This window comes from Chelonia mydas, chromosome 2, assembly GCF_015237465.2.
Source record: "Chelonia mydas isolate rCheMyd1 chromosome 2, rCheMyd1.pri.v2, whole genome shotgun sequence".
NCBI lineage: Eukaryota > Metazoa > Chordata > Testudines > Cheloniidae > Chelonia > Chelonia mydas.
The window spans coordinates 40,163,349-40,182,753 of record NC_057850.1 but is presented as its reverse complement, the minus strand read 5'-3'; the positions used below and the strand labels follow the sequence as shown (position 1 = coordinate 40,182,753).

Below are 19,405 nucleotides of genomic sequence, written 5' to 3'. Positions count from 1 at the left end.
TAGCCTGAAGAAGAGAAGACTGAGTGGTGACACAACAGTTCAAGTACATAAAAGGTTGTTACAAGGAAGAGGGAGAAAAATTGTTCTTGTTAACCTCTGATGATAGGACAAAAAGCAATGGTCTTAAATTGCAGCAAGGGAGGTTTAGGCTGGACTTTAGGAAAAACTTCCTGTCAGGGTAGTTAAGCACTGGAATAAATTGCCTACGGAGGTTGTGGATTCTATGTCATTGGAAGTTTTTTAAGAGCAGGTTAGACAATCACATCTCAGGGATACTCTAGAATAATACTTAGTCCTGCCTTAAGTTAAGGGGACTGGACTAGAACAGTGGTTCTCAACCAGGGGTCCGGGGCCCCCGGGGGGCTGCAAGCAGGTTTCAGGGGGTCTGACAATCATGGCTGGCATTAGACTTGCTAGGGCCCAAGGCAGAAAGCTGAAGTCCTGCCCCCGGGGCTGAAGCCTGAACAACTTAGTTTCACGGTGCACCCTATGGTGTGGGGCCCCAGGCAATTGCACTGCTTGCTACCACCTAACACTGGCCCTAGCTTTTATACTCAGAAAAACAGTTGTGGCACAGCTGGGCCAGGGAGTTTTTATAGCATGTTGGAGGTGGGGGCGGGAGAGGGGCTCAGAAAGAAAAAGGTTGAGAACCTCTGAACTAGAAGACCTCTCAAGGTCCCTTCTAGTCCTGTGATTCTATGATCTATTCAACTAGCACTAGTACGAACTGCAGAATCTTCAAAAGACATTAAAAAAGCCATAAATTTAATGTCTTTGGGGTTTTTTTTCCAACAAGAGTCCAAAAAACCTGAATGTCATGGAAAAAATAAAAGATACCCTGGGACTGAAGTTCAAATTAGTCCAACCTGGGAAAACCTGCTGGCTTTCTCATGAGTGATCCTTGGATGTTGTCTTAAAATTACTGCACCTGTTATTAATGGCTTTGGAAAGTATCTACCAGGATGGAATAGATCTAAGTAGTGAGGCCGGTGGACTACTTTTGCTACTACATTCAGAGAAGATAATCGCCATTCTCTCTCATGTAAGTCTAGTATTGAAACCACTTGGGTCATTAAACAATGCCATCAAGGCATCTGTAACAACAGTAGTAGATGTTTGTCCAGCAATGGAAGCTATACTTGGATCAGAGAGCTATCCATTGAAAACATACTGGAAGAATCAAAGACTTCAGTCCAGAAATTGACTTAATGAAGGCACTTATATTGAATCCTTAAGCAAAGAGAACAAGAAGTGTTTGTTAAACCAGCTGAAAAAGCACACAGACTTGATGCTTACAAATCTACAGCAGTGACAGTTGAGTGGAGTGAGGCACTATCAGCAATGGAGCTGCCATGTGATCAGGACAGAACAGAGAATTTGAACACAGAGTGCAATATCATACAACGAATGAATGAATGAAGACTTGACTTCATCTTCTTTTTTATCATCACTAGAGGCTTGACCCGATCTTTGTGCTGTTTCCTGTGATGAAAGAAGTAGGAATTCATTTCTTGCTACTTCCAGTCACAACAGCTATAGCTGAGTGTTTGTTTTTCATCCTGGAATAGAATTTTGTGTTCTGAAAGAAATTGCCTTCTGCCTGATCATGCTAATGAACTAATTAGCATATCAGTTGAAGGAGTGGAAGTACTGGACACACAAGAAGTGACCAAACATGAATGCACTACATTTGAAAAGTTCATGAACAGAGCTGTGAAAAATTACAGCAAGAAATCAACAAGGATGTAGATGTAGTGCTTCATAGAAGGCTTGAGTATCCAACTTTAATTTGTATGATGATCTTAAAACGTGAGTTAAATCTAATGAAATGGTCCTGAAACATTTTCAGTTTTTACTATGGTGTCATACATCCCACCTTCACCCTCATGTTCTCAACCATCACCTCTCCTGTAAATTCAAACTCCCTTGCTCCCCAATTTCAATTCCTGGGAAAATACTGATGCAAATAAATACTGACGGTAATGAAACAGAACTCAGTAGTAACTGTTCGATCTCATCACTTTAAAAATAAATTCTGATCAACTATTACTTTAAATATTCAATTTTATTTTGTTGTTCCCTGTGGATAGAGGAAAGACTAACGACCCAGTGATCTAGATCTCCTCTTCAGTTTGAGACTTACAGATGGTTTGTGCCCCATTTCTATAGATCAGGGTCTTGTCTTTTCTGTTTTATTTGCCCCTGTCATTTGTTACTGGGTCTATCACAACAGCCCACTTTGAAAGAAAGATATTTCTTTTCATGTTTTCATATTAGAGTCTCCCAGTTGTAGTTCCTGCGTGCAGAGTGATGCACTTAGGATCCATTTCCTTTGCATACCTTACAGAGTTGTTTCTCCTACAAATCTTTCACTGAAAGTAGCTTTTATGACTAAAAACACATGTGCTTACCCTTAGGTAACTGTTGAAAGTACAGACAATTTTTCCAAGTGTTTGAATTCAACAATTCATATATGTGCTCTCTGTAACCTAAACTTGCAGTGCTCTGCTTCAAGCTTCCGACCTGGCAATGGTAGAATGGCTAGCTTGCCCTATTGCCAGTTGGACTTGAGCCCCTTACCCCCGCTGTTTGCCAGAAGGAAGAAATCACAAGTTATTTGGACTAACAAAGGTAGTGACTCAAGTCTTTTCTTGCATAACAGAGTTGTAGCTGTTGCTATAAAGCCCATGTCCAGCTTTTTCCATCTAAGCAATTTATTATTTAGCAGGCTTCACTCCAGTGTTAACTAATAAACAATCATTACCCCTATCTGGTCCCTTTACTCGGTCTGCAATCTGCTTCCCCTACAGAAACTCCCACAGCCTCCATGCAGACAGAGAAACCACGTCTGAGGGCAGGAAGACCGCATGATTCCCCTGGGGACGGTTTGCTTTGGCCCTGGAGGTGCTTCGTGTGGAGAATGGGATTTCCATTTCCCAGCGTTTCCTTTGGTGGATTTCCCTGGCAAGGAATCACTAACTGCGCCGGCCTGGTGCCAATGGCTGACGCTCAGATCAGATGCTAGGAGAAGGAGGATGCTGCTGATCCTGGACTGAACTTCTGGTGCCCGGGAAAAACAAATCGCCTCTCCCTTGCTGGGATCGCAAGGAGCAGCGCCAGGAACTCCCCCCACCCTCTGCTCTGAAGCGAGCACGCTCCTCAGCAGAGCCAGGTCTGAGACCCTCGAGAGCTGGGGGGCGGGCGGCATCTTCCAGGAGCCGAGCAGGCAGCCGCGCGAGCCCGGGGTCACGCAGGGGATTCCGGAGCCCCCTTGCAGGGGCGGCGGGCCCAGGGGCTCTCCCCGCACCGCGGAGGGGCGGGCTCTGGGAGCACGTTCGGCCGGGCCTCAGGCGGCCTCACGCGTGTCTCGGGGGGCGCTCAGAGAGAGTGGCGGTGGGGGAAGGGCCAGTGACCCCTGGCTTCCTCCCCCGGCCGGCACAGGGGCGTTGGGGCCCTTCCGCCGCGGCGAGCGGGGGGCCCGGGAGGAGACGAGCCGAGTCTAGCTTCGAAACCGGGCGCCCCCCGGCTCAGCTTCCGAGCGGGGCACCCGCCCGCGCGTCTCCCCCCGCCCCAGCCAGCCCAGCGCCCCCGGCGTGCGCGCAGAGCAGAGCCGCCCCCGGCCCCGGCCCCAGCCCACAGGGCTGGGGCGGCCGGGCGGGCGGCTCTTCCCCGGCCTGCCGGGCTCCCCGGAGGGCGCTCGCCGGCTCTCGCCCTCAGCCTGCCGGGGCTCGCGGGCTGCAGCCGCCAGGCCAGCGCCGCAGGTAAGCGCCGTCCCTGCCCCGCTGCCTGCCTGCCCGCCCGGCTCCACTCCGGCAGCCCCAAGCCCCGCGGGTAGAGCCCGGCTGCGCGGGGACCTGCGGGTCCCTCCGCCCTTCCCCGGCGGGCAGGGCGTACAAGTGTGGCTGGCTCGGGGCCAGGGCAGGGCTGGAACCAAACAGCTCCTGACCTGGCGGGGATTGGGACAGTCCTGGAGATCTAGCTCCCTGTCTGAAGTCTACAGCCACTACCCATGGCTAGCGCTGGGGTCTGAGATGCTTAGCTAGGCTTGGCAGCGTTAGCTTGTTTCGGTGCATACACCAACTGGTGACATAATAGTTCCATTGAGGATACTCGAAATTTACAGAGAGGCGAAGAAAGGAAAAGTGCTGCTTGAGAACTTCTTAGAGCTGGATTTAAAAAGGATATTTACTGTGTATATTTTGACTTGTGATGTTGACAATTTGTGTAGTGGTTATAAAGCTTTAGCTTTTTGAATCTCAGCCTCTACTGTCATTAAATAACTAGCTGCTTCCCCCAGCATCTGATACCTGCCCATAGTTTCCCACAACTGTGAAAATTTAAATGGATAAAAATAGAAAAAATGCTTAAAACCAATACTTTTGGGCAATTGTGAACATGTATATCAATAAAAACAGAAAAGAATGCTGAAAAATAAACATTGAGATCATCAATTGAAATTATAAATAAAAGAAACCCACACATTCTGTCAAACCTTTGTATAGAGGAGTCAAGAAGATTCATTGGTTCTTAGCTCTTTCAAGCAAGGACTCTACCAGCCCTGCCTCTCTTATAAACAACCAGATCCTTGCTACTATCCTTAGGTACTATAGGGCAGTAAAAAATAGTCACACTGAATCCCCCATAAATGTGAAAACACCATTAGCAACGTCTGTGTTATATTTATGACTGTATTTTGTATGTAATGAAAGAGCTAATGTGTTTGAGCCTCACTGCTTGCTCCTGCATAGTCTCAGAACAACTCAACTGTGTATCATAAGCACTATACTCAAAAAGAAAAGGAGGACTTGTGGCACCTTAGAGACTAACATTTATTTGAGCATCAGCTTTCGTGAGTGAGCTGTAGCTCATGAAAGCTGATGCTCCAATAAATTTGTTAGTCTCTAAGGTGCCACAAGTACTCCTTTTCTTTTTGTGGATACAGACTAACATGGCAGCTACTCTGAAACAAGCACTATACTGTATCTAAAGGAGATTCTCCTTTGAACTCAGGTGGTAGGGGCCTATGCTTTTGGAGTAGGAGAATCTGAATTATGTCCCCAGTTTTTGCTGTAAAGTTCTGAGTGGTCATGGTGTACAGCATGTCAGAGCATTATGACAACTATGAAGTCCTGAGTAGTCACAGATTTTTTAAATTTCTAGTGTCAACTGTGTTGTTTATTATTGGGGAGTGAGGTGGAGAGGAATGTATTTTGCCGAAGAAAGCACATGAGTGTATTTCTTCATTTTTTTGTGCTGTCAAATAACTAACTGACACTTCTGCCCCACACAGATAGCTACATTTCAGTGGTGGGTGAAGTGATTCTGTATCCTGTCCCATATTCAATATGACTATGAATTGTGTAAGACTAAGCTCCCAGTTTTATGGGGCCATTCACATACTTCAGTATGTTATGTAACATTTAACATTTACGTTGGTCTTAGGTTTTGTAAAAAACTTGTTTTTAATACTACTACTTACTGATGTAAATTTGGGGGCAAATTTGACCTCACAATAACTGTTTGTTTAATAGTTGTGCAAAAGTATATATGATATCTTACAGTTATATATTAGCCTTAAACTCTTTACAAATGGCTCATCGCTGAATCATGGCCACCTCTGGGGTAAAACATAAGAACTGTTTTGACAAGACAAAATACAGCTCTGAAGAACACTGTAGCCTATTGAAATGGCAGGGGAATATAAATTAAGTAGAATATATTTAGTTAATCTGGAAATTGGCCAGTTGTTGATACTCTCTAGCCTCATGAAAATTGTTGTGGGATCTTCAGTGACCACAAATAGTCAGAATCTCAGTTTTAGAAGACAGCATTTCAGTATCATACTGACCCCTAACATGATGCTGGACATTAGGTTAGTGTTAACTCAGAGGGGAAGAATGCAACCTCCTGATTTACAAAGCACTTTCTGAAGCATTTGGCTTTTCTTCTTAGGCCACCATTCAAGAAGTGAACAGGCTTGACTCTGTTTAGCTTGAGCGATTGGAAAAAAAATCATATGTGGTTTGGTATGCCTGTCCTAATAAGGGGCACTAAGATAGAAGGCATAGTCTTAACAAATCCCAACACATCTAGGGATAAGGAACTCTAATAATGGTGAGACATGCATATGATTTTTCTATGAACATTGAAATGTTTGAAACTGAAAACAGCTTTAATCATATTCTATACTATTTCCTTCAAATGTGTGTTTTAAAATCTAGATTTTTAAAATTTGGCTTTATAAATAATGGTGTGTCTGTATGTATGTGTGTGTGGGTGTGTGTATATATATATATTTAAATAAAATGGTATTCAAACTAAATCTGACGTACTTCTATGTTACTATTTTAATAAAGAAAATATAACATCAGGCTGGTTATATGAGGCTGCAATTAAGGCCCTAATCCTGCAAATATGTACATGCTTAACTACTTCTGTAAGTAGTTCCATTGACTTCAGTAGGACTACTCATGAGTAAAGTATAATGCATGCTTAAGTGTGTGCAGGATTGAGGCCCAAGAATATAATAGTAAGGTGTATTTTAGGCATTTTTTACAAACTAGAGGAAGACTAATCAGATATAAATAATCTAGTATGATTGGTACACGCTACTCAGGTGAGGAGAAAACACCAACTGCCACTATTTCACATATAATCAGACCACTAATGACAGATTGTTCTCATTGATAAACCATGCTCACAATTAAACTTTGTTTTCATTATAAGTAAGGAGTATCTGGAATGCACTACTTCATATCCTGAACATTTTGTTTTAGGCAGATGATGGTGTTCATTTCACCCTTTCTTCAACCTGACTTAGCAGCATTGGGGTTAGTATGGAGAAGATAGCATGCCTGTATTTTTTTTTAATAGAGCTTTCAGTTTGTAACTAAGCAGCTGTATGTTAGGAGACAAAACTGAACAGCCAACTTGTATTATATATCACATAATATGCACTTTACAAATATAGTGCCTTTTCAGAGTATACAAAACTAAATTTCCCAGTACCACAGTGCTACTATTCTGGTAATTTTGAAACTCTGATGTCTAGCACAAACCCATAACCAGAGAGTGCAGATGTATCTGCCCCAAAAGAACAAGTTTAATGAAAAGATCTATTGTCCAAGCAGCAGCTGAAGAAAAATCACTAACAGGGTGGTTGATGCTGTCATAAAATAAGAATCCCCTTTGGTAAATCCTGCTCAGTGGAAATTGTGAAGAGTGAACCATTCTGTGGGTGTACTGCTTTACAAGATCACTGTAAACTTTTATTATGGTAAATTTCTGAAATTCTTGAAATTATCATTAGTTGCTTTGAATAATGTTGTCAATATTAGCCACAGTGATATTAACAGGGCCAGATATCACAGAGATGGGTGCATTAGAAACAACTAACAGATGCTATATTATTGTTTCTTATTTCATTAGAGATGTAGAAAATGAAGTGATATAAAATATAACTTGAAATGTATTCTTAAAGAAAATATACTTAACACTTTCACTAAGTTGATTAGATAATTAAATTGAGTGAGTGTGAGCAAGAAAGTGTTACTATGACATTTATGTAGCACAATGACATGGCAATGTGGAAGCTGAAATGCTGAGTATGTTATAATATGCTGTGTGTTTGTAAGGAATATGTTGGTCTTCTGATTGAAAAAGGATTTTTATTTTCATTTTACTTTTTTCTTAATATATCTTGTTTGTCAAAAATGGTAAAATAAGAAAACTAAATAATCCTTTTACATCAACAGTAAAAAGTAAAGATGGTAAAAGTTTTAGTAGGTTCTGATTAGGGATGTAAAATATTAAACGGTTAACTGGTAAGTATTAGTCTTACCGTTAACCTACCCTAACTGTTAATTGCGGGTCTCAAACCGGTTCTCCTGCGCCGGGCCGCATTAGCCCGACCTCAGCCCTGGGCTGCCTGCAGCCCCGGGCTGGCCCTGGGAGCTTCGCAGGGGCTGGCCAGCAGGTCAGGGAGAGTGTGTTTAGGCTGCAGCTCTGTCGGGGAGTTAAGTAGTCCCCAGCCTCCCCTTGTGCCACTGGAAGGGGTTTGGCTGCGGAGGTGGACAGCGCACTGGTCAGTGAAGAGAAGGGAAGCTGCTGCTGGGGTGGCATGGAGCATCTGTGGATGCTGCATTGGGACAAACCAGGTAGCTGGGGCCCCTCTCCCTTTAATGGGTTAACCGATATAATTTTAATAGTTTAAATGGTTATCTTTTAAAATGATATTTACATCCCTAGTGCTGATAAAGAATCACTGAGGATTTTTTTTGCCGAACTCTATACAACTTACGGATCTTATAATTGTTTTTCAGTGACTAAGCTGGTGGAGGTCTTGAGCTCTAACTATGAGCTACACTCAAATTACTATAACATGCAAATAAAATATTAATGGGTTAGCAGATATTGGTAAGTCAAAAACTATTAGTAAGGATTTTAAGGAGAGAACTAAGAGTTAAGAGGTTCTAAAAACTTTCCAAGTTTTTCTTTTACCACATGATAGTTTAAAATTAATTGTAATCAGCTCATACAAACTGAAAAGATATTTAGTGTAGGTCTGACTGAGCTGCATGCACGATATTACAACAGGCAGTGTATTCAGATGTGTACCTGTTTACATGCTTAGCTATGTTTATGATTTTTGTGTGTGTTAGACCAGGGATGGGCAAACTTTTTGGCCCGAGGGCGACGCTGGGGTTGTAAAACTATATGGAGGGCCGGATAGGGAAGGCTGTGCCTCCCCAAACAGCCTAGCCTCTGCCCCCTCTCACTTCCCGCCCCCTGACTGCCCCCCTCAGAACCCTCGACCCATCCAACCCCCCCGGCTCCTTGTCCCCTGATGCCTCTTCCCGGGACCCCTGGTCCCTATCCACACACCTCTGCTCCCTGTCCCCTGACTGCCCCACCCCCTATCCACACCACCGCCCCCCAGGACTCTCATGCCTGACAGGCCCCCCGGGACTCTCATGCCTTTCCAACCCCCCTGTTCCCCTTCCCCTGACCGCCCCCCCAGAACTTCCGCCCCATCCAACCTCCCCCTGACAGGCCCCCTGGGACTCCCACACCTATCCAACCACCCCCTGCTCCCTGTCCCCTGGCTGCCCCTGGGGACCCCTTGCCCCGGCCCCCTTACCATGCCGCTCAGAGCAGCATTTCTGGGAGCTGCACCACCCGGCCAGAGCCAGACACACTGCTGCGCTGCCTGCAGGAGTGCGCAGCCCCGCCGCCTAGAGCGCTGCCTGGGCGGCGTGACGGAGGGGGAGGGGGGACAACAGGGGAGGGGCCAGGGGCTAGCCTTCCTGGCCGGGAGCTCAAGGGCCAGGCAGGACGGTCCCGCGGGCCGTAGTTTGCCCCCCTCTGTGTTAGACTATTTAAAATGTCCTTAATAAAATTTAAATTCTTAAAAATTGCTACAAATAAAATCATTTTTTGTGTGATTGCTCATGTTGTTTCTGAGAAACTGCACTATAAAATCCAGTTAATTCAATATAGCTACCAAGTGTCAAAACTAGGAATATGGGGATTCAGTACTGTCACAAAACTAGTGGAACAGTTGCTCTGTGTTACTCTCCTGAATTATGACAAAATGTCTGATTGCTCATATTATTTGTGAGCCTCCTGTAGTGATCATTTATGCTAGTCCAGCCCTACAGCTGGGCTGAGTTTGCCCAAAGCAAAGGAAGAAAACAGAAAGCAGTGGTTTCCTTTGACCTGTCCCCACTGCAAAAAAGTCAGTGATTCAGCTGGGAGGAGTGTGGTATGCCACTGTCTCCAAGACTCCCCATTAAAGGGTGCAATGGGAAATGGGTAAACTGGGTGTGCCTTGTGGTTGGCCCAGTCTCCACGATTGTTTGGGCTGAAGGGGTAGGAGGGACACATTACACCACTGGTGGTTCAGCTTGATACCCCACTTTAGTTGCTGTGTATAAACTCACCTCCTTATTAGCTTGCCCAGTTTCTATAGTAACCATAAGAGCAGTTGTGGGAAAGATGCCTTGAAATCTCTACATTTTCTGTCCTGCAGAGAGCTCCTTTTGCCTTTCTAAAGAGGATTTTCTGATACTGATACCTTGGCTGGCTCCTGTACTGAAGCAGCAATCCAGGGAGAAAGGAAGGTCTGCTGCAGAGGTCTCTGAGTGCCTTGCTGGTGTCCCCTAAGGTGCAGGAGGTGAAGAAGTAGTGAAGGAATAACTCCCTATAAGCTCCAATAGTATCAGCTAGAGCCACTGGAAAAACACAATCCTGTCTTCAGCTGACCCTCACTCTCAGAATATCCCAGCTGTTTCATTGGAGCTTAGGTTGTAGCATATTAGCCACAACTTCTCTATTGGTCATGTGACCAATCTGGCATGCTGTAGGGTTCGTAGCTGCTGTTCCAGGATCTCTGTGGTCAGTCCGGAGTTCTTCCCTCACACTCCATTCTCAGCAGAGAGGACATGCTATGAGAACAGCTGAAGCAGAGCTGGGGTAGGCATCCAGAACTCCACAGCCCAAATAAAGATGTCCACTACTTCTAATGGTTTGCACAGCCCATTGATTTTTAAGCATTCAAGTTGAAGCTCCCCATAGAAGGAGCTAAAGATGCCATGCAGTAACTGCACCAAGAGAATTGTGAAGTGTATTGTGTGGGTTAAAGCATTATCCTTAGCTGAAGTGCTAAGGTTTCCTTATGTGTCAGAGCAGCTGTAAACAAGGAGATTATGCCCAGGCTCACATTTTCAGGCCATGTAGACATCCAGAGCCTTCAACTAGAGATTTCCCAGATAACTCATGGGTTGGATCAGTGAGATAGCTGAGGCCCTGGAGAGTGACAGAGGTGCAAGATAGCTGCTTCCGGGAACGGGGAGAAGTTCCTTTACTTAAGTTTCTGAAAGAGATTGTTGCTTCTGTGCTGTATTCATAGATTTTTAAAACCAGAAGGGACTACTATGATCATCTCGTCTGACCTCCTGCATAGCACAGGCCCACCAAGTGAATCTTGCATTGAGTCCATAACTCCTGGTTTAGTGATAGCTTATCTTTTAGAAATATATGTAGTCTTCATTTAAAAATTTCAAGTGATAGAGAATCTCCCTACTTCTACTCAATATTTCCCTGCTTATGCATCTGAAGATCACATTTGCTTCCTTTAGCCATCACATCACACTGTTAGCTCATGTTTAGATAGTTATCCACCATGATCCCTAAGATAAAATTTTCAAAAGCACCTAAGTCCTATTTTCAAAAGTCACTTATGCATCGAGGAGCCTAAATCCCATTGACTGTCAATGGCACTTAGGCTCCAATTTTCAAAAGTTCCTAAGTCCTTTTGAGTCAGTGCTTTCCAAACAATAGTCCATCATCCTATAAGTGTTACCTATGTTCTTGGTTCCTACAAACATCTCCTTGCATGTTTGAGTGAGCCCAGTTTACCATATAATACAGACAGCTCTATAGAACTGACCAGGCATTATTTATCACTCCAACAATTTTTGTCATCTGTAAACTTTAACAACAATGATTTTATATTTTTTCCAGGCCACTAATAAAAGAAACTGAATAGCATTGTGCCAAGAGTAAATTTGTCTCATCCCTGTTCAAGGAAACAAATTACAGTAAGGAAATACCTGAGTCTGCCTCACTGATCTCTACTTCAGAGGGAAAACTGGCCTGCAAGGCCCCAAATTCTGCTGCTACTAAGAAAAGGGGCCACATTTGCACCCCATTCTCTGCATTAGGGACCTGGTATGAAAGCAGTTGAGGGAGAGTTGGGGCAGACACCGAAAAAACCCAGCCCCAGTAGAGAGATCCACGGCTTCTAAGGCCTGTTGCATGGCTGCTGGTCAGAGGCTGAGTCTGGTTGCAGTGGAGTGGACAGGGACACAAGGACAGATCATGAGTGGATGATGGGCCATAACATGAATAACCACATTGCTGGGTCTCATCTTCAGAGGGACAGATTTAGCGCCCTATCCTATATGGTACTGTGTATCTCCTGTGATGGCTGCTGAACATCCATTGATTCCCAATACTTACTCTAAGCCTCACAGAATTGGGACCCTTAGTTTGCTAGCTTCTGGGATAGGACTGGAGCCCTATATGATTCTGCATGTCAGGTTTGGGATCGTGTACTAAATAAAACATTTCTAGCATCTTATGAAGCATTGTTTAGACGATAATTGCCATTAAAAAGTGCTTATGAGATTTAATGTTGCCTGTGAAATTTGCCAGCTTGTTGCTCCATGTGGATGAGACCTCTCCTTACCCATTACCAGATCCTTGCCATTTTTCATAAGACTCTTTCCTCATATAACCACCTCTTGAGTAAACTAAACCCATTTTTTCTGCACTGATATCACCATGCCAGCTATCGAGGCAAGGCTCCTTGGTGATGAAGTATGGGTAGCCAGCAGTTGATGTTGGGGGGTGATTCCTGGGATGTATTACCTCACCTCTCAACTTCTTTCCTTGTGCTTTCTGAACTGGGTGCCCCTCATGTTGTAAGAACCATTGACCACAGCATCATGTTCTGGATTTGGAGGTGGTTGGCCAAAAATGGGGAGGGCTGGGATTCAAATAGGGTGCAGTCAGGATCACGTAGGAAAGCAATGAGGGTGTGCACTGGAACCAGCTTATGCTCCTTATCAGTGCCATGTAAGGGAACTGTGGATGACCAGACATAATCTATTTTGGGGGCAATATGGGATATCAGGGAATGGAATGGTGTTGATTAGAGTCAAAGAAGATCGGGCTGAGTAGCAGTAGCAGAAGTCTCCAGAAGCCAGACTAGAGTGGTCAGAATTTCCCCCCCACCTCCTTTCGGTGCCAAGTATGTCAGGGCATAGTGGTATATTGTGTCAGGTAGTCCTTGCAAAATGATTAGGTTGAAATTTGGATTGTGAGTGGATAGAGGTACATGGTTTCTCACTGGCACTTGGGAGGTAGGAGAACTCAGTCCCCTTCAGGGAAAAAGTTAACCAGTCAGGACTGATGAAGGCTTAATAGTGGTACAATCTCAGCATGAACGATTTGCTGTTTTGTACTGGTAGGCATTAAAAATTTATCTGGATGACCTCTGGGGTGCCGGTCGCACCATGATGGAACCTTGCGGCTGGATATTTGGAATCCCTTGTCAACCATTTAGGAAAGGGTAGAATGGCCTCAAGTTTAGCTTACAAGGCCTACCTTCATGTCTCTTGGGCATTACAGATGGATTTTATGTTCATAAAGGTGCAGCCAAGAATTATTCCAAGAGTTTTAGGAAGCAGGTTGTGATAATCAGACAATTAAAAAAATGCATACATACTGGCAAAAAGAGGTTAAAAAAGCAGTTGCTAAGGCAAGAATGAAGGCTGAAGAGGAATTAAAAAGAAAGTTGGTGGAAGATGATGTCAGGAAATTGGTTATAGGTTGGCAAAAAAAAACAAGGAATCATGAAACACAAGATATGAATAAATCTTTGTGTGTAGAATGGGAACTGTGTGGTGATTAACCCTACAGAGGTTACAGCAGTATGGAAGCTGTTAAATGAGAAGAGAAAGTTACACGAGCAAGCATCATTGACAATTATGGGGAAGCCTCAAAAGGTATTGATCTCTCTAGAAGAGGTAGAAGAAGCACTGAATATGGCAAAAAATCATAAACTAGCTGGTGAAGATGAGAACTGATGATATGATCAAGGCAGCTGGAGATACTAGAATAAAGTGGCTTCATGGATTATTATTTGTTTGCTGGATTCAAGCTAGAATACCATATGACTGGAGAACAGGATTGATTGTGCCTCTTTGGAAGGGTCAGGGTGATGCAAATGATTCAACCACCTATTGGGACATCACCCTGTTACGTCAGCCTCTCAAAGTCCTTGAGAGAGTTTTGGAAGCAAGGCTGAGGTGCAAGGTGAAGGACAATATAGGAGAGGAGCAACATGGCTTTAGGAAGGGAAGGAGTACTATAGACTCAATATTTGCAATGAGACAGAAGTTTGAAAGTAGTGTAAATGGACGGCATAACTGCTATGTAGCATTTGTTGATCTTGAGAAAGGGTATGGCTTGATTCCGCAGGAGTTGGTGTTTGGGGCATTGAGAGAGATGGTAGGAGGACTTCAAGAACTGGTGGTGATAGAGGAGCTGTATCAAGGATCCAGGGCTCAGGTGATGACAATGTATGGAATTTCAGACAGTTCTGAGGTGACAGTGTGATTGAGACAAGGCAGTGTACTGATTTGCTTCTCTTCATCCTAGTTATGGTGTTAATGAGCAGGAGAACCAAGCCTCTGGAGACGCAGGGAAAACTTATGTACAGTGATGACTTAGCCCTTTTGGCTGACAGCAAAAAGTAATTGGTAAATAAGGTATCAGAGCAGACGTCTGTGTTTTAAGGCCATGGTTTGAAGGTAATCACAAAGAATACTGAAATTATGCAAGTAAGGGAGGTGGAAGAAGAGCTTCTGATTTGAAGTTTCAGGAGAGAAGTTGAATCAGAAGACAGAATTTGTGTACTTAGTGCCATCGGAGAGAGATCTGGAGAATTGAAAAGAGGAATCAATGCACATGGGTGGCATTGAAAAAGATGGCAGGAGTTCTGTGGGACTGGCAAGTAAGTAACAAACTGAAAGGAAAAATGTATGCTGAGTGTGTTTGCCCGTGCCTGCTCTATGGTTTGGAAATGGTGGGTCTTACAGAGATGGAAGAAAAGAAGATACAGGTAGTAGAAAATAATATTCTGAGGAGAATGAGTGCATGGGGAAGAGGAACTTGTGACTCTGTCACAGGCCGGAGAGGGCATGTTTGGAGTGGGCTGTACATGTGATAAGAATGGGAAAAGTATGATCAGGAAGAGGACAGCAAGAAAGGACATGGAAGACTGAGAATACTATGGAAAGACTCTGTCAACAGGAAGTTTGAAGAGAAAAAGACTGGACCTCTGTGATCTTCAAATCTGTGCCATGGACCAGAAGTAGTGGCAAAAAATCTCAGGAACCTTCGGCCCTGTGTAAACGAGAAAAGGAATTGAGAAGTGAAGTATGAAAGGTGCAGCCAATATAGCTATTTTCCTGAAATTCATACGTGTGTGGGTGTCTGTCTTCCTTCCACCAAATCCATAACAACTCTTCACGAGCATATTTTTTGAGAGTTTACTAGCACTAGCTGGTATAAGGTGACAAGTTATTCTTAGAAAATACACTCCACCCACTGAAAGTTCAGGGTTTTGAACAGGGTGGGGTTTTTTGTTTTTGTTTTGTTTTTAGCTGTTTCAAACCTTCTTATAGTAAGTGGTAGGATCACAGAATGAAAGTCCCTTTTCTAGACTTCCATCTATTTGCTTCTTGTGAATGACCTAGCAGTAGATCTGTTAACAATGTCAACTATGAAGGTCATCTATTTATACCAGCCTCATAAAGGCCAAGCTGTAGTCTGCTAACCAGGATTACTTAATTATGTAGACCCATCTTTGATGGATATGAGAGACATTCTAAACCAGTGTGTCTGGGTGTTTGTATGTGGTGGAAGGGGGGAAGGGAGGGCAGGGTGTCTGCCATGAGCACAGCATAAGTACACATTGTTTGGTTAATCAGAGAGTTCATTTCATTTCTTTTCTTTGTCACAGTTTTGCACCTCTGATTGTTCATCTTGCTTTTTCTTCACGAAAATGAAGAAAATGATTACATGCTTCCTACTGCTGTTTGGACAAACTCTACTTTTCAGTGCTTCCGCCAGGGAGAGACATCTTCCACCAACATTTTCAAGCCAAAGAAATGGTGCTAACCCACAAGGTACTTTACTTGGTGAGTTGTAATAAGCCTACCTCACACACAAACTATAAATGCATGGCTTATTGGCCTGATGTTGGCTGGGATAATTATAATAAAAGGGAGTCTGCCATCTGCAGGGAGGAATGAGAGAGATTTTGATCTATGTGTTTGTTGTTGGGAGAAGGAGTTTGCTATCAATCTGCTAGACCGTGGTGGCCAGCCTGTGGCTCCGGAACCACATGCGGCTCTTCAGAAGTTAATATGTGGCTCCTTGTTTTGGCACCGACTCCGGGGCTGGAGCTACAGGCACCAACTTTCCAATGTGCTGGGGGGTGCTCACTGCTCGGCCACAGGCCCTGCCCCCACTCCACCCCTTCCCGCCCCCTCCCCTAAGCCTGCCATGCCCTTGCTCCTCCCCCGAGCCTCCTGCACGCCACCAAACAGCTGATCGGGAGGTGCGGGGAGGGGAAGGGGGAGGTGCTGATCAGTGGGGCTGCCGGTTGGTGGGAGGCGCCGGGAGCCGGGGGGGGGGGAGCCGATGGAGGGCTGATTCATAGATTCATAGATATTTAGGTCAGAAGGGACCATTGTGATCATCTAGTCTGACCTCCTGCACAACGCAGGCCACAGAATTTCACCCACCACTCCTACAAAAAAAAAAACCTCACACCTATATCTGTGCCATTGAAGTCCTCAAATCGTAGTTTAAAGACTTCAAGGAGCAGAGAATCCTCCAGCAATTGACCCGTGCCCCATGCTACAGAGGAAGGCGAAAAACCTCCAGGGCCTTCCAATCTGCCCTGGAGGAAAATTCCTTCCCGACCCCAAATATGGCGATCAGCTAAACCCTGAGCATATGGGCAAGATTCATCAGCCAGATACTACAGAAAATTCTTTCCTGGGTAACTTGGATCTTACCCCATCTAATAACCCATCACAGGCCATTGGGCCTATTTACCATGAATATTTAATTACCAAAACCATGTTATCCCATCATACCATCTCCTCCATAAACTTATCGAGTTTAATCTTAAAGCAAGATAGATCTTTTGCCCCCACTACTTCCCTCGGAAGGCTATTCCAAAACTTGATTCCTCTGATGGTTAGAAACCTTCGTCTAATTTCTAATCTAAATTTCCTAGTGGCCAGTTTATATCCATTTGTTCTTGTGTCCACATTGGTACTGAGTTTAAATAATTCCTCCCCCTCTCTGGTATTTATCCCTCTGATATATTTATAGAGAGCAATCATATCTCCCCTCAACCTTCTTTTAGTTAGGCTAAACAAGCCAAGCTCCCTGAGTCTCCTTTCATAAGACAAGTTTTCCATTCCTCGGATCATCCTAGTAGCCCTTCTCTGTACCTGTTCCAGTTTGAATTCATCCTTCTTAAACATGGGAGACCAGAACCGCACACAGTATTCCAGGTGAGGTCTCACCAGTGCCTTGTATAACGGTACTAAAACCTCCTTATCCCTACTGGAAATACCTCTCCTGATGCATCCCAAGACCACATTAGCTTTTTTCACAGCCATATCACATTGGCAGCTCATAGTCATCCTATGATCAACCAATACTCCAAGGTCCTTTTCCTCCTCCGTTACTTCTAATTGATGCGTGCCTAGCTTATAACTAAAATTCTTGTTATTAATCCCTAAATGCATGACCTTACACTTCTCACTATTAAATTTCATCCTATTCCTATTACTCCAGTTTACAAGGTCATCCAGATCCTCCTGTAGGGTATCCCTGTCCTTCTCTAAATTAGCAATACCTCCCAGCTTTGTATCATCCGCAAACTTTATTAGCACACTCCCACTTTTTGTGCCCAGGTCAGTAATAAAAAGATTAAATAAGACTGGTCCCAAAACCAATCCTTGAGGAACTCCACTGGTAACCTCCCTCCAGCTTGACAGTTCACCTTTCAGTAGGACCCGTTGTAGTCTCCCCTTTAACCAATTCCCTATCCACCTTTCAGTTTTCCTATTGATGCCCATCTTATCCAATTTAACTAATAATTCCCCATGTGGCACAGTATCAAACGCCTTACTAAAATCTAAGTAAATTAGATCCACTGCATTTCCTTTGTCTAAAAAATCTGTTACTTTCTCAAAGAAGGAGATCAGGTTGGTTTGGCACGATCTACCTTTTGTAAAACCATGTTGTATTTTGTCCCATTTACCATTGACTTCAATGTCCTTAACTACCTTCTCCTTCAAAATTTTTTCCAAGACCTTGCATACAAGGTATTACGTATTACTGTGGCTCTTTGGCAATGTACATTGGTAAATTCTGGCTCCTTCTCAGCCTCAGGTTGGCCACCCTTGTGCTAGACCAATGTAATTTATTTCTAACTGGTGTGTGTTTTCTCCAAATAAATGTGTGATATGGGACTATTGCATTGGAGAGAGACCCTGTCTCACCTGTTTAGAGAGAGGATGTTTATGTGAGGTCCTGTCACAGCTGTCTGACCACTGCACTTTTTAGCAAGTTCTAGCTGGGCGTGTGTGCTGGGATGAGGGAATTTGTACCAAATGTAATCAACAGCTGATGACAATGGACCTTATTGTCTCCTATTTAGACACTCAGAGATAATCCCTTCATTTGCATCATGTTGATTTTCTTCAAATGGGTAGAGATTTCCCCTGCTGTGCTGGGAAGCTGTGGAGGAGACTAACATTTAGCTAGTGGCTGGACTCTATAGAGCTGCCCAGTACATTTTCATTGATCATGGATCCCACTTCATAAGATAGTGTTCTGGTCAGCTTTTTGGAAGTCATGAATTAGTTAGGGTCGTGTTCAATTACTCACAATCTAATTTAACTGAGTGGATGAATTGAAATATGCCATATTAGAATTGACTTTATAATTAAGGTTGCATTTTGATTCTCTGTTAAAATAGGACTAAAATCCTTATATTTTATACTTAATTAGTGAATTTAGACTCCAGATTTGGTACAGTAATTCTTCGGAGGACAACTAATTTTTCTATGTGATTTTTTCAGTGTTCCCTTTTGCAAAAGAAACATTTTAAACTGTTCATTCTGAAATTTTGCCATTTTTCCCCCTTTGAGTTCCATTAACTACACATTCAGAAACTCCAACCCCTCCCTCCCATGCATGATGGTGATATTGTGGATATAGGTCACTTCTGAAACTTCAGAATTAAACATATATTTATTCCTTTAATTCATGATAACCTAACTGAATTTCACCAAATTTAGCTGATGGAATTGCTCAGATCTATTAGCTACTTCAGTTTTTTATGCTGCCAGCCTGTCTTTCCACTAGGCAGCCTTTAGCTCCAACCTAAATCCCTCATTACCCCCAACACACACATCCCCATTTATCCTTCCTGGGTTCACCATGTAGCATGACCTTAAAGAACCAAGGGGATGTGAATGGACACTTAGAAGAAGTGTTCGGAAGCATGAGGAAGAAGTAGGTGTTGAGTTTGGTTGTGCGCTGGAGTGGCAGAAGAGAAAGGAGCACCTGAGTTTTGTCAGAGTGGAGATATTCTCCAATGAGCCGCCTGGGATTGTGGACTATAGACTATTTCTTGTTGGGATTGTTTCTTGTTAGCTCTGATTTGTGCTTTCCAAAATGTGTCTAATTTATGAACACCAAAGAAACACCCATATTTTATACTAGATGAAACTTTAGTACTGTC

The 19,405-nt window shown here is 43.7% G+C and overlaps 1 protein-coding gene across 12 annotated transcripts in view; it reads left to right on the top strand.

Annotated features, from left to right (window-relative positions):
* Positions 1-2,893: 2,893 nt before the first annotated feature.
* Positions 2,894-19,405, top strand: part of MATN2 (matrilin 2) — a 117,637-nt gene continuing 101,125 nt past the window's right edge. For 2 of the 12 annotated variants that reach the window (XM_043539318.1, XM_043539320.1), the window contains exons 1-2: positions 5,962-6,114; positions 15,593-15,770. In XM_043539318.1, coding sequence (XP_043395253.1) covers positions 6,112-6,114; positions 15,593-15,770 — 181 coding nt within the window. In that variant the 5' untranslated portion in view covers positions 5,962-6,111. Of the gene's footprint in view, positions 3,173-3,612; positions 3,762-5,961; positions 6,115-10,055; positions 10,175-15,592; positions 15,771-19,405 lie in introns of those variants that run through there. The other 10 variants (XM_043539311.1, XM_043539316.1, XM_043539312.1 and 7 more) reach the window with 10 other exon arrangements.